Source organism: Corylus avellana, chromosome ca1 (genome assembly GCF_901000735.1).
Source record: "Corylus avellana chromosome ca1, CavTom2PMs-1.0".
Taxonomy (NCBI): Eukaryota; Viridiplantae; Streptophyta; class Magnoliopsida; order Fagales; family Betulaceae; genus Corylus; species Corylus avellana.
This window is the reverse complement of record NC_081541.1, coordinates 29,829,486-29,843,811: the sequence shown is the minus strand read 5'-3', so window position 1 is coordinate 29,843,811 and position 14,326 is coordinate 29,829,486. Positions and strand designations below refer to the sequence as shown.

Below are 14,326 nucleotides of genomic sequence, written 5' to 3'. Positions count from 1 at the left end.
TTTGTATTTTTTCTTAGAAAAAAAAAATGTGAATTTTCTAGGTAAAATTTAGATAAAAGATCTATCGATGCATAAGCCGGTGCTAATGTTCTAAGAGTTGTGAAAAATAATTAATTAATTAATTAAAAATTAAAAATAGTTATAGACAAACCAAAAACATACTTTTAGAATGATGAAAGTGTTTTAGATTTTGAGATTCCTTCTCTCTGTACGGCACATATATCTTTTATGGTTTCACCTTCTCTTGATCTCACTTTCTTTTTTCTTTTTTCTTTTTTTAAGAGAAAGCAAAGATGCTTTTCAAATTGCAAAGATATCTCTGTTAATCTTTATTTAATGTCCTATTTTTAATTTTCCCTTAATTATACATTGACCAATATTGTAAATGCTTCTCTTGATATTCTATTGGTATTTATTTAATTCAATATTTTTCACTTAATCACACTCTGATAATTACTCTCCTTATGTTACTTGTAATGAAATTAATTATTCTTATGTCACTATTAATTAAAAAGTATTGTATTTTATGCATTTTTAATTTTTTTAGGGGTTTTTTTTAGTGTTATTTTTTTTAAGAAGTTTATCTCTTAAGGGCCTTTTAATATTATTTTTTAAGAAACTTTATTTATAACAAGGCCTAAGCGACTAGCCAATATTTCCTAAGCATTGAGCCGTCCTGCCTAGAACACGCTCCTGCAATAAAAAAATAATAATAATAATAAGAATTTTTAAAAAAAATAAAAAATAAAAAAAATTCTAAGACATGAAAATGATTTTTGTGATTAGGGACACAACAGAATAATATTATCCCTCTAATATTATGGGTCCCCATTAGTTTAGTTTCTTGATAATTGTTTGATGGAGTCATAACATTGAATACTTTTTTTGGTCTGAGCCATATATAACATAACATAAACTTCTTAAATATTTTGATAACCCCACATAATATACAGGGTTTTAGACCAATCGATATCTATGTTTGTTTGAAAATACACGTTTAGCCTGCAAAATTACGGGACAAACAAACTCTAAACATATATTAATTACATAAAAATTCTTAAATCTTTCGATTTAGAAATACACGTTTAGCCTGCAAAATTACGGGACAAATGCACTCGCTGGATATAACCTAACCTAACACATTAACGAAGTTTATCTATGGACGGTAATAATTAATATAACCAATGAAAATTCACATTTAAAATGAGGCCCAAACAACATTCTAACCTGACTTAATTACAACCCAAAATTAAACCAATTTTTTTTTTTTTTTTTTTTTAATATTGGTAAGAATCTTTCTAGTCAATGGACCCACCAATAACAGAGGCAAGAATCATTTTCCCATCGCCTACTTGCATATAAAAAAATGCAAAATCCTTCATTTCGAAAAAAAAAAGAAGAAGATAAAAATCGAAGGGTAAAATAAAGACTCATCCTTTTCACTGTTACGTGCACGTGTACGCAGTTTCTCACCGATTGCCTGCATTGGAAGCGCACCAAACAAGGTAGGCGCGACATGTGGCGAGCACACAGCAGATCAACAGGCCGCGTCCAATGTTGCTGAGAACAGGCAAATCCTATATAAATGAAGAACAACAACAATATTCATGTTCATGCAGACATGTCATATATACATAGTAATAAGATACTGTGCTCCGATCCATCGGGTCTCTGTCGATTTGAATAGGAATTACTGAATGATCATCAAGAGGGGGTTTGACAAAGAGGATGAATTGTTGACTTTACAGCAAATATATATACGTATGTGGGTCGATGATGATGATGATGATGATCGATGAAGATGGCATGTAAACCATGAGCTTTTTTTATTTGTTTTTTGGGTGGTCCTGCTAAACAGGAGATTCTCCTTTCTTTAATGGTTTTTTGGAACGTTAAATAGTTGGAGATTCTTGAGACACGCACCGGCATAGCTTCAGGCAATAGTAGAATTGAATCATCCATCCATCCATCCCACACCATATATTTCCTTTAATATTTCTTCTTCGTCGACCCAGCGAATCTTTCCTCCTCCTCATCATCTGTTAATACTTTTTTTAACCAAGCACATATATATATATACACACACATGGTATATATAGTGGAGATGCTCACCAAAGTGATAAGATTTACAAGAATTTCAACAAAGTAATGTGAGTTGCTTTCTCTTATTTAATTATCATCCTCCTCCATTCTGTTACTTACATATATATAGTTTCAGAGAATGAGTAGTACGTGTATATATATATAGATATATATACTTTTATTTTAGCAATTTTGCTTTGGGATAATTGGTTTTTTTTTATATTTTATTTTTGAACCCAATTAAGCTGATATATATATATACCCATTTGAAAATCAACAAAAGCTTCAAATATGTCAGTTTTTTTTTTCTTTCTTTCTTTCTTTCTTAAATGCACTTGTGATTGCAGTTAAAAGAACAAAAAAATTTGTTGACGATGTTTCTGGGACTCGGACAGATTGGGCATTTGGATACGTGTATGGAAATCGAAAGGAAGCTGATGATGAACATGGAGTACGGTGGAGCCGCCGCCTTCACGACGACGTACGGCAACTTCAGCACTACTACTACTACTACGACGACTGATCATCACGCGGCCGCCATGGAAATGGATTTCATGGACGAACTTCTCTTCGAAGGATGCTGGTTGGAGACGACTCGCGCTCTCGTCAACGACCCGTCACCCTATTATTTGCCCACTTTGGATTCCAACAACAACATCAACAACGTCCATCATCATCAGCAAATCTATCAGGAAGATCCAACGGTGGGAACTTCTTTTCCCGACCAATCCGAAAGCATTCTAGTTGACGGGACGGAGCTCGGGAGAAGATGGTGGATTGGGCCCAGAGCAAATCCCGGCCCTAGCTCCTCTGTCAAAGAGAGGCTAATGCTGGCCGTTGGATATTTGAGAGAATGTACGAAGAACATGAATGTGCTTCTTCAGCTATGGGTGCCAGCTGTGAGAAGAGGAGGAGGAGGAGGCAGCAGATATTTCCTCACCGCCACCCAAGACCAACAACCGTATTACCGAAATGTTTGTCGGGCGGCTTATCAGCTGGCGGTTGAGGAGGAGGAGGAGGAGGACATGGAGGAATCCGGCGGGTTACCGGGTCGGGTTTTCATGGGGAAGTTGCCTGATCAGTGTACCCCTCCTGATGTTCGTTTCTTCAAGAGAGAGGAATACCCACGTATGAACTACTCACAGCCGAACGATGTTCGTGGCTCTCTTGCTCTTCCTGTCTTCGAACGTGGCACTGGAACTTGCTTGGGTGTTGTTGAGATTGTTCCAGCCACTCAAAAGATCAACTATCGCCCCGAACTTGAACATGTCTGCCAAGCCCTCGAGGTAAAGCCTTCGTGTCGTATGAGAGTCTGTTAAATAGTATTAATAGCTTTGAAATTCAAAATTTTAAGCCAACTGGGTATTGAGGATTAATCTTCTAATGAGGAAGAGTTAAAAGGAAAAAAAAATTATAGTTAAAGATACAGTTAGAAGCCATGATTGCTCTGAGCTTCAACTGTGTTTACTTGTTCCTTAATGCATAATTAATGTATTGTGACATATTATGTTAAAAAAAAAAACAACTTTAAAAAACATCTAAATATATATATGCAATATCTGCATCGTGCGAGAATCTGCAGGCACCTTTACAGGGTTTAGTAAATGGATAGTAGGACAATATTGTGACATTATGCTCCTTCCATTGTCCACCCATTTGCATTGCTCAACTTTCTTTCATATATCTTTCAAAAAAAAAAAAAAACTTTCTTTCATATATAACAAATGTTAATTAGCCCTACCCTTCTTGTCTCTTTGAATATATATGGCTACTTTGTTGAATGAATTATGTTGCATTGACTTTCCCTTTTTTCCCTGGAATTTATTGTTAATTATGAAAAAGATAACCTTAATTTTCGATGCTTATGGCTAATTTGTTAATTCTATATACGTGTGAACGACATGGCCACTTCTTCAACTCATATTCTATATTATTCTTACAATTGTTTTTTATTTTAATTTGCAGGCTGTTGATCTTAGGAGTTCCCAATACTTCAGCCCTCCCGGTGTAAAGGTAAGACGACCATATCCTTTAACCAGAAGAAGGGTTATTTCCATTTCATTGTTAACCAGAAGAAGGGTTATTTCCATTTCATTGTTAACTTTAAATCATGCCCATGAAATGATACGATCAATTTCATTCATAATATCATGTGTGCTTATTTTTATCAGGCTTCTCATGAGGAGTTGTACCATTTAGCACTGGCTGAGATAATAGAGGTTTTAGCATCAGTTTGCAAGACACACCGATTGCCTTTAGCCCTAACATGGGCGCCGTGTTACCAACAAGGCAAAGGAAGCTGCCCACAATACTCTAATGAGAATTATGCTCAGTGTGTTTCAACTGTGGACACTGCTTGCTTTGTGGCTGATGTAGACGTCTTCGGCTTCCACGAAGCATGCTCGGAGTACCACCTTTTTCGCGGCCAAGGCACCGTCGGGACTGCATTCACCACAGCAAAACCATGCTTTGCAAGTGACATAACCGCCTTCAGCAAGGCAGAATATCCCCTCTCTCACCATGCCAGGATGTTTGGATTGCGCGCCGCCGTCACAATCCCCCTCCGAAGCATCTACACCGGCTCGGCCGATTTTGTGTTGGAGTTTTTCTTGCCAAAGGATTGCCAAGACACAGAAGAACAAAAGCAGATGCTCAACTCATTGTCCATTGTATTACAGCAGGCTTGCAGGAGTTTACATGCTGTTATTGACAAAGAAGAGGAAGAAATCATATACCCTGTTAATAAGGAAGTGGTAGTTCCTTCAGATCATCTGAGAATTAACAAAGAAGAATCTCAGAAATCAGGATCTTCTCCCCAAAAAGATCAAGATCAGTCATCATGGATTGCTCATATGATGGAGGCTCAGCAGAAAGGGAAAGGTGTCTCAATCTCCTTGGAGTATCTAGAAGAAGAAGCAAACGAAGAATTCAAGGTGACAACCCATTGGGATAACATTAACACTCAGGGAGGATCACGAAATGGGCAGGCGTTTCCAGATTTTGGGCAACTTCAGCAAAGTTCTGAATCCAAAGGTAGTGTTGAGGGTGGTGGAGATTCTTATTCATACAGTAGCCGCCGCTCGTCGGGCGGTAGAAAATCAGGAGAGAAGAGGAGGACCAAGACAGAGAAGACTATCAGCTTGCCAGTTCTCCGGCAATACTTTGCAGGGAGCCTGAAAGATGCTGCTAAAAGTATTGGCGGTAGGAAACTATATATCCATTAAGACTAAAATCAATCACTAGTACTTTTTTTAGCATTAATTGAGGGGTTTGATTGAATCCTTTCATAGTGCAGCGTGAGAAAATTCTTTTGAAACTGGATTGATTCCTCCTAATTAATGTTTTTAAAAAGTACATGCACCTCATTCCCATTATTGCATATATATATATAGATATATATATAGAAAGCTCAAGCCTGATTAGCAAGATAATCTCATGAAGTTTAATTTTCTCATTTCTTAGTATGTATCTTTGAAATCAATAGGAAATTATATTTGAGCTTTCCTTCAAGTCTATGCATCCAAATTTGTAGATGCTATGAATAACTAAGAGCAATACAAAATGATAATACAAGCTTCTTGTATCCCTTTCCATTGCATGTAAGCTCACATAAAAGCTATAGAAAGCTCATGGCAGCTTCTTTCATTTGCAGTGTGCCCGACAACTCTGAAAAGGATATGCAGGCAACATGGGATTACAAGATGGCCTTCTAGAAAGATCAAGAAGGTGGGCCACTCTCTCAGGAAACTCCAGCTTGTAATCGACTCAGTCCAAGGAGCTGAGGGAGCTATTCAAATTGGTTCTTTCTATTCAAACTTCCCTGAATTGAGCTCCCCGGGAACTAGCTCTTTCTCATCATTGAAAATGAGTGAAAACTCAAAGCAATCAAACACTATACCAGAGAGTTCTGGGTTATTTACTCCATCAAAATCCCCATCTTCTTCCTGCAGCCAGACTTCTGGCCCCAGCATCTTTTGTGCCACTGCAGCAAATCATCAGCAGCACACCACCACCACCATCAATGCTTTGAGTAGTGCAGATACTTTAATGAGAGAAAACCCAGGTGGGATTCTGCAGATGGCATGCAGTGAAGCAGACTTACATGCCTTGCATCAGCATCAACAGGAACCCAACCTTCTTCTCCACAACTCTACCTGCAGCCTTGACACTCTACCTGTCTTACCAGAAAGCAGCAGCCATAATTCAAGAGATGGTGGTGCTTTCAGAGTAAAAGCAACTTTTGGGGATGAAAAAATCCGGTTCAGCTTTCATCCCAACTGGACTTTTGGAGATTTACAGATGGAGATTGGAAGAAGATTCAATCTAGATGATATCAGTAGAATTGATCTCAAGTATTTGGATGATGATCGTGAGTGGGTTCTTTTGACATGTGATGCTGACTTTCAAGAGTGCATAGAAATATACAGAGCATCTCAAAGCCACACAATCAGGCTCTGCCTTCAGCATGCTTCTTCTAATCCAAATCTTGGGAGTCCCTTTGGTAGCAGTGGGCTGTCGTAATTTTTAGCTTCATGTTTTTTAGGCTCAGAAGTATCAAGTATATAAGCGGTTATTTTATTTCATGGATTCTGCTGCTTTGAGTTGTTAGAGCAGCAGCTGGAGACTCTGTTGATGATGATTACCAAACATTATTTTTCACTTCCCACTTCTATGTTTAGCTTTTTAAGCCTTTGGATCTAACTCTGAAGACCCATTGGTATTCTACGGCCAATAAATGAATTTTATGAGATTATTAGAAACACTCTACCCACTTGGGCTTCCCGGTTCCCACCAATCATCTTCTTAAATTAGAATATTCGTTTTGTTGGGGAAAAGTACATAAGAATCAAGATCTGCAAAATTCTTTATCCGAAATTTGAGGTAGGATATGAGAGAGCGAGTGCTCCGGGCAAGTAGATTCTGCAACCCTCAAGTTGTTCGGGCTCTCTAGCCCTCCTCTCATTTCCTATCTGAATTCTATAAAATTAGGGTAGAGAATTTTAAAAGATTCCAGAATTTTAAAAGATTCCCATCCCGTACTTAAATTCGGATGTTTTTCTGCACATCGAAAACATGCAATTTTTGCTATTGACGTTTCTACTTTCGAGGCTTTTAGTAGGATGTTTGACTTGGGGTTACGATTTTCAAGGATAATGATATATGTGGATTTCCTTATTCACCTGTAAGGTTAAGAACTGTGAATTTTTGCTTCTTTTGATTTAGATGAGGATCAAATAATATATGCTCAAACTACTTTTAATTTTTTTTTAAGGAACAAAAAGTCATTATATCCTTCGAAGAATGACAATCAGTGATTTTGAAGACCAAATTGTTAGTCCAAAAATAGTAGGAACATCAATGAAGAATTGAATTTGAATTCTCAACAATTTGCTGCTTAAATTGTTGTTGTATGCAGCAAATGTAAGAGAACCCTTGTGAGGCCATTTATCTTCGCAAAAAAGCAAGTTGCTCTAGACTTGTTGGGAAATTGAGTCCCATCAACACTCTCTCATATTTACTGTCTCAATTGCTAGCAATTCGAACAGCAAAATTGCTAGAGATCTCTATCTCGAAAAATTGAACCCGAAAGTTGAATTGTTGCCCTAAAAAGAGAGGAAATGGATTAAACAACTGTATATCCAAGACTGACACCATTAAGTTTCAGATTTGAGACTGTTTCAAGACACCCAAATGGAGGAAAATGAAATCGAGTTCACCCAACAGTGGGGCCAAATAAGTTGAAAGCTTTGACTTTGAAGGGAAATCAGCTATTAGGCCCAAAACTAAAATAGAGTCCACACATCTTACAAAAAAAAAAAAAAAAAAAATAGAGTCCACACTGCAAGATGTAGACCATCGACAAACCTAATAAATGGCAACCCTTATATATTACACAGTTCAACAAGGCACCAAATATTCCTTTCCACTATCAATCAGACGGCTGTACTACATAAATCCATATGCTACATAACATATTAAATAAACCGCCAAAAAGTATGAATCTTGATATTGGATCTTCTTTCTGTTGCTCATTATGGACATTGGACCAAGCACATTATACACCACCAGAAGAAAAGGTATACATTTTCTTGATTGGATATGCATTCGCCTTTCTGCTTTTTTGGGACCAACCTTTTTCTTGTAACAAAATCTAGCTTTGTTTGACATAATGAACAGTAGACCACAAGAGAACTGTTAGTGCCAAACGTTCATTTAGTGCTATCCTATCCACACAAAAAATATATTGGTGAAACAAGGGAAGTGACTTGCTGATAAGAGCACAAACCCATTCAAGGCCATACTAGGTTCATCAGGAAGTAATAATCCTGCAAATCATCGAGCAGAAAACTAAGAAGCAGGAAGAGAGACCAGAACATTTTATAATCTTGACAAGCAAATAATAAACTTGAACTGGCTTAGTAAATGTCATTAAAATGCAAATGTTCAACAACAAAGCAAAAGATTGTTACGAAAACATTTTTGTAATGAAAGAGAACCCTATGAAAAGAGAATGGTCAGTGTCCAGCTAGAATTTTATTAGATGTAAACAAGATTTTATGCAAGCATGCTTGAATTCCACATATTTAGTTAGAGTTACCTCCAAGTCCACAATGAATAAAGGGTACTAATATGAAATAACTCGTAGCTGTCTTGTGCGACCATCCAGCCTCAATATGATAATGAAAAGGATTTTCTGACTGCATATGTTGAAGAGTATCAAATATCAAATATCAAATATGATAATTTTTTTTTTTTTCAGTCAACATATGATTTAGAATCTCAGATCCTTGAATTATACATTAGATTCTAATTTCATCTATGAATTATAGATTGTTTCAATTAGTTCTTTAAATTTTCAAAAGGACCCAATCTTGTTCTTACCTCACCTTCTCATCACTATGAGAAAAAAAGTTAATGATGTTCCACATGTTTCTTGTACACATATTACCATAATACTGATGTGACACATTAGGTCATATCATATGCACTCTCACAAAATCATATATAAGAAGACACATGAATTTAACATTTAAAAATAGGAAAATAGATTAAAAAAGACATTGTAGATCCCTAACATGCATGTCACACGTCTTTATATGTATGTCACACGTCTTTATATGCTCTGATTTTGTTAAACGAGCATGTAGCCTAACTCTCCATTCCAATGTTAAAAAGATGTGTATTATAAAACAACTATCTTATCAGCAATTGTCATTTGCATAGTGACGATAAAGTAGAGTAAGGGTACATTGAGGCATTTTTAAAACTAAATTGAAACAAATGATAGTTCAAAAGTGATTTGGAATGGGGCACATAGTTCAGAAACCAAAATCGTATTTTGACAATCTTTTCATTATCAAGTAGAAAGATGCCAGCAAACTAGTCTAGAAAAGCAGAGATTTAATGTCTACAGGACTAATTATTGGGCTTAAAATCTATCTTCACATTGCCTGGAACACTTGTGAAAGAGAAGTAATAAAATCTTTTTCTTTTTTCTTTTTTTTTTTTTCTTTTTTTTTTTTTTGTAAAAAAAAAAAGAGCCTATAGCCATACCTGAGGTACAAAAAAAGAGGCACTTGAATTTCTCTGACAGCTTCAATTTTGACATTCTGCTTTCCTATAATCTCTTTAAATCTTGAGCATTGACCCCAAAGAGTTAATGAAGTTAACCACCACCATCCCAATAATCGAGAACTTCATTTTTATGGGGCTGCAAACTTGATATAGTACCCTGATCCAAGCCTCTCTGTACCCGCTTAAGAGCTTTCAGTACAATTCCACTACCATCATCTCTGTCAAAGATACATAGCAGATACACAGTAAGCAAGGTATAGAATTCACAGATTGCAGAAAGACAGGAGAAGGGTAAGGTACATCTAGTTACATCACAACAAGATTGATGTTCTGAGATAATCAAATAATATTATTTGGCTTGACAGAATCAAAATTTTAAAGATGCCAATCTATAGTAATACTCAAATATATCCTAGTATATCGCATTATGTGCTCCCTTAACATATCTTCATATCACACCAAAAATCAGGATTTAATTGAAAAGTGGCTTTAAATATAGAAGTGGTGCTTGTAACTGTGAATTTCTGTGTGTGTGTGTGTGATCGACTCAGAGCATGTCTCCCAAACATGAAAAAAGCACAAGACATGTACAGGTTCTCTCCTATGGTAGAGTTTGATGAATCCAAATGACAACACTCACCATGATGTCACATTTCTGGATTATGAGTAATAAATGTGACAAACTTTGGCAGAAGAAAGTGATCTATTTCATGCATTAACTTCTCCATAACATTCATAGATTATAATTCCATTATAACACTCATAGATTATAATGGAAGTGGAAAAATTTGTAATGCACTGTGTAAATTGGCTCTTGGCGCAACTATGTATCACATATGGAAGCACCGGAATAGTATTAAATTTTGCAATAGGGTGAATTCTGAGGAGCAAATATTACAGCTTATTTGTTGGGAGATTAGTACAAGAATCATGGGGAAGAGCAAAGGAAAGTTCAAGAATACTGTTGAAAATGTCAAGATTTGTGAGAATTGGAGCATTCCTTTGAGTATCTTGGTTCAAAATGAGTAATGAAGCGCTTTTTTTTCCTTGATGGGTGGTGGTTTGTTTTAGCTTGTGATTTTTTTTTTGTAGGAAACCATTTGTAATTGTTTGATTGGGGTGGGGTGTTTCACTGTTTAATGTAAAGAACTGAGTTCCAGCTTTCTTGTTGGTGTGTATGGGTGTTTAGTTTGTGTTTTGAATGAAAATTTTATTCATCCAAAAAATAATTGCAGATCACCTAATCAATAACCAATGAATCAATGTACCGCATGTTGATGCATGCAACTAATATACACCATCAGGCAGTTCATGTATGATAGGAGCTACACATATCGTCAATACTCCCTTGATGTTATGACAATATGGATCACTTAAGACAGGAAATCAGGTAAAGTTATGTCAAAAAGCAATTTTGTAAGCTTCTATTGAAAAAGTGATTAAGTGAATGGTCCAAATTTAGAAGAAAGAAATCACAAGATCAATGAGACCCAAGAAGGAAAGCAAGAAGAAATGGATCGCAAATAAACTTTCATTCAACCATTTACCTGTGAAGTATGGTCTGCCAATCAATTCTCTTATACTTGTTTGGTTTTCCCTGGATTATCTCCTTCTGGTTTCGATAAACCTTATTTTCAACCCTACCTTCTGAGGCCATTTCCATCATCCTCTCTTCAAGTTCATCAGCCTCAAGCTTGTTTCCCCTTTTACCCAAGCCATCAATCACTGGCATGAATAATGCAGGATCGAATCCATATCCTATATTGATCATCTTCTGTAAAATCCCACTAGCATCGTTTAACTTTTCATCCTTGCAGAGTCTGTCAATAAGATCTTTGTACCCGAAGTTCCCCACATCAAAAGTCCTATCCAATGCCGCTTGGAACAGAACTTTAGCTTCGGAGACTTCCCCTCCAGCAAGTAGCTCATTGAACATCAAACTATATAACGCTTCCTTGTTGCCACATATACTTAGAGCAATCTCAAATATCTCCTTTGCAACTGCAAAATCACACACCTTGCAGAAAGCTTTGATTAATATTCTAAAGGAAGATATATTAGGGGATATGCCCTTCTGTAGCATTTCATCTAAAAGAGAGGTGGCATCTTTCACTTTTCCTCCTTCACAAAGACAGCTAATTATATTGTTATAAGTGAAAACATTTGGAGGAACCCCTCTTTCTCTCATCTCATCCATCAGCCCATATATTTCAAATATTTGGTTTTTACTCCCAAAACCCAAAATCAATGAGTTATACGTTTGAAGGGTCTTGTTGCAACCTTTTATCTCCATGTCCTTGAGAACTCGAAATGCAGATGATAGCTTTCCTTGTTTACAGAAAGTATGTATAAAAGTATCATAAATCACAGAATCAGGAACCAAGTTTTTCCTCACCATCTCAGTGAACTTCTTTTTAGCTTCATCAAGCCTCCCAGCTTTGCATAACTCACCAATTATTGTTGAGTAGGTGACCAAATCAGGCATGCATCTCTTCCATTTATTACTATCATCAACTAGGCCTATAAATGAGTTCCCTAGGTTACCAAGAGCAGCACTTCCATGAGTCCACATCCCATTCACAATTTCAATTGCTTTGTCCAATTTCCCACTATTACATAGACCATCAATCACAATATTGCATGTCACAGTATCTAAGCCATAACGTCTTTCGTTCATCTTTTTTAGCAGTTCCTCTGCTTCTGATGTTCTCCCCTCTTTCCATAGGCTGTGCAACAAAATGTTGCAAGTATAGGTATTTGGGAAACAACCACTACTGATCATCTCATGGAGAATATTATTGGCCTCAGATGTCTTCCCCTTACTGCAGTACCCATGTAGTAAAGTACTATATGTTACTGTATCCGGGATAATCCCACTACTTATCATTAAGCCCATAACCATTCTTGCATCAGAGAGCATCCCATTTTTGCATAGCCCATCCATCACGATGTTGTATGAGTAAATATTTGGTTCAATGCCCTTATCTACCATTTCTTTTAGAACCAACCGAGCGTCTAAGAGCTTCCCAGTCCTGGCCAAACCCAACAACCATATATTATAACTCTCCAAACTTACAAAATCACCAACCTTTTGCATAGACTCAAACAAGGTCTTTGCTTCCTCCAGCATTCCTTGCTTGCAAAACCCCTCCAGCATTAAATTATACGTTATAATGTTTGGTCGAGGCAACCCCAATTGTTCGTCAATTTGCATATCTCTAAAAATTCTAGAAGCCTCCAGTATTTTCCCCGCCTTACAAAGGGCCGATATCCTAGAATTGAAAGTAACAACATCTGGAAACAGACCATCCTCTCTCATTTTCTCTACCAATCTCTCAGCTTCATCAGTCCTACCTTCTCTACAAAAGCTAGATATCAAAGTATTGTACACAACCCTGTTGGGCAAGACATTACAACCCCTTATCTCATTTAAAAGATCTAAGCCTTGGGTAGCAAGCCCAGCTCTACAATACCCACGAACCAAAATCCCAACACTGAACTCATTTGGTGGACAACCCTTATCAGGCATTCTATCAAACACCTCCCGGGCCTCCTCCAAACGACCCGAATCACACAATGCACGTATCAAAAGATTAAAAGTATAAGTTTCCGGGCTAATCCCAGCGACAATCATATCCCGATACAACCATGTCACAAAATCTACACGGTCTCCCCTTAAGGAGGACTCAAGAAGCAAATTGTACAAAAATACCGAAGAAAGCTTTTCCGGGAACCGGGTTCGGAGGGATTTGAATTGGGAAACGGCCTCATCGACGAGACCCGACTTGGCCAAGACTTGGACGAGGGAAACGAGACAAGGGTGAGAAGTTTCGATGGGCTGCGAGGCAAAGAGGAGCTCGGGAAGGCTATCGATTTCGCGGTGCATTTGCGCATGAATAAGGATGCGAGCGATGACGGGTATGAGTGGAAGAGCGTGGTGAGAGGAAGAGGAGGAGGTGGGTGAGGCGAGAAGAATGCGCTTGAAGAGGTGCCATGCGAGCTTGGGATTGTTGGTGTTCTTGAACAGAGCTTTGGCAAGCTTGCTTAAGCTTTTCTGGTCCATACAACGAGTAAGCTTAGTAAGCTTTTCTGGTCCAAAAAAATCAGTCATCAGAAGATAACCGAGGATGCATCATCCCCTTCTCGATTATCTTTCATTCATGCACTTCATCTGTGAAGCCATTGAACAATATCAGCATTTTTTGCCCTGCTTTGTGGGGTGAACTTCAACTGTACTTAACGATGGTCCGCTTGTTCCCTAAAATGCCTATATGATATTATGAGAGAGCAGTGATGATACAAGGAACGCCCGACTGATTTAATATTTTAAAATGATAAAATATAATATTTTATTATTTTAATTAAAAAAAAAAATTAAACCAGACGTACATAAACAGTTATGCTGATGCACACTTGGCATTCTCCGTATCATGAGAAAGTACTCATCCTCCAAACAGATTATATATATATATATATATTCAATTGGATTTGCGATTTCAAAAAAGGCTAAATTTTAAAAATGTAATTAAACGTTTAACCTTTAAATCACACTTTTAATTTTAAAATTGTGCGTTTTTAAAATATATCCCTTTTAGAATTTGAGTGCGCAGCCTCGAAAGATATATTTATTTTGCAATTTTGTTTAAAACCGCTTTTTTTTTTTTTTTAA

At 37.0% G+C, this 14,326-nt stretch overlaps 2 protein-coding genes across 4 annotated transcripts; one reads left to right on the top strand and one right to left on the bottom strand.

Annotated features, from left to right (window-relative positions):
* The first annotated feature begins 2,456 nt into the window (after positions 1 to 2,456).
* Positions 2,457 to 6,603, top strand: LOC132169433 (protein NLP2-like). The gene is made up of 4 exons (XM_059580471.1): positions 2,457 to 3,368; positions 4,048 to 4,095; positions 4,254 to 5,283; positions 5,735 to 6,603. Exons 1-4 carry the CDS (start codon positions 2,457 to 2,459, stop codon positions 6,601 to 6,603), a joined length of 2,859 nt encoding a protein of 952 aa, XP_059436454.1.
* Positions 6,604 to 7,864: 1,261 nt separating this feature from the next.
* Positions 7,865 to 13,890, bottom strand: LOC132181726 (pentatricopeptide repeat-containing protein At2g17140). 3 transcript variants are annotated; one of them, XM_059594973.1, is made up of 4 exons: positions 11,205 to 13,890; positions 9,637 to 9,875; positions 8,681 to 8,780; positions 7,865 to 8,408 (listed from the first exon to the last, which is right to left on the bottom strand). In XM_059594973.1, exons 1-2 carry the CDS (start codon positions 13,766 to 13,768, stop codon positions 9,749 to 9,751), a joined length of 2,691 nt encoding a protein of 896 aa, XP_059450956.1. In that variant the 5' UTR covers positions 13,769 to 13,890; the 3' UTR covers positions 7,865 to 8,408; positions 8,681 to 8,780; positions 9,637 to 9,748. The 3 variants fall into 3 exon arrangements, with proteins under 3 accessions (XP_059450956.1, XP_059450951.1, XP_059450958.1); XM_059594968.1 differs by having other exon boundaries at positions 7,865 to 8,780; XM_059594975.1 differs by lacking the exon at positions 8,681 to 8,780.
* Positions 13,891 to 14,326: the final 436 nt, after the last annotated feature.

Coding starts and splice junctions, on each gene's coding strand:
- LOC132181726 (XM_059594968.1), bottom strand. CDS start 13,768: ATGACTGATTTTTTTGGACCAGAAAAGCTTACTAAGCTTACTCGTTGT. Junction 9,876..11,204: donor TGGCAGACCATACTTCACAG/GTAAATGGTTGA, acceptor TATCTTTGACAG/AGATGATGGTAGTGGAATTG.
- LOC132169433 (XM_059580471.1), top strand. CDS start 2,457: ATGTTTCTGGGACTCGGACAGATTGGGCATTTGGATACGTGTATGGAA. Junction 3,369..4,047: donor ATGTCTGCCAAGCCCTCGAG/GTAAAGCCTTCG, acceptor TTTAATTTGCAG/GCTGTTGATCTTAGGAGTTC. Junction 5,284..5,734: donor TGCTGCTAAAAGTATTGGCG/GTAGGAAACTAT, acceptor TTTCATTTGCAG/TGTGCCCGACAACTCTGAAA.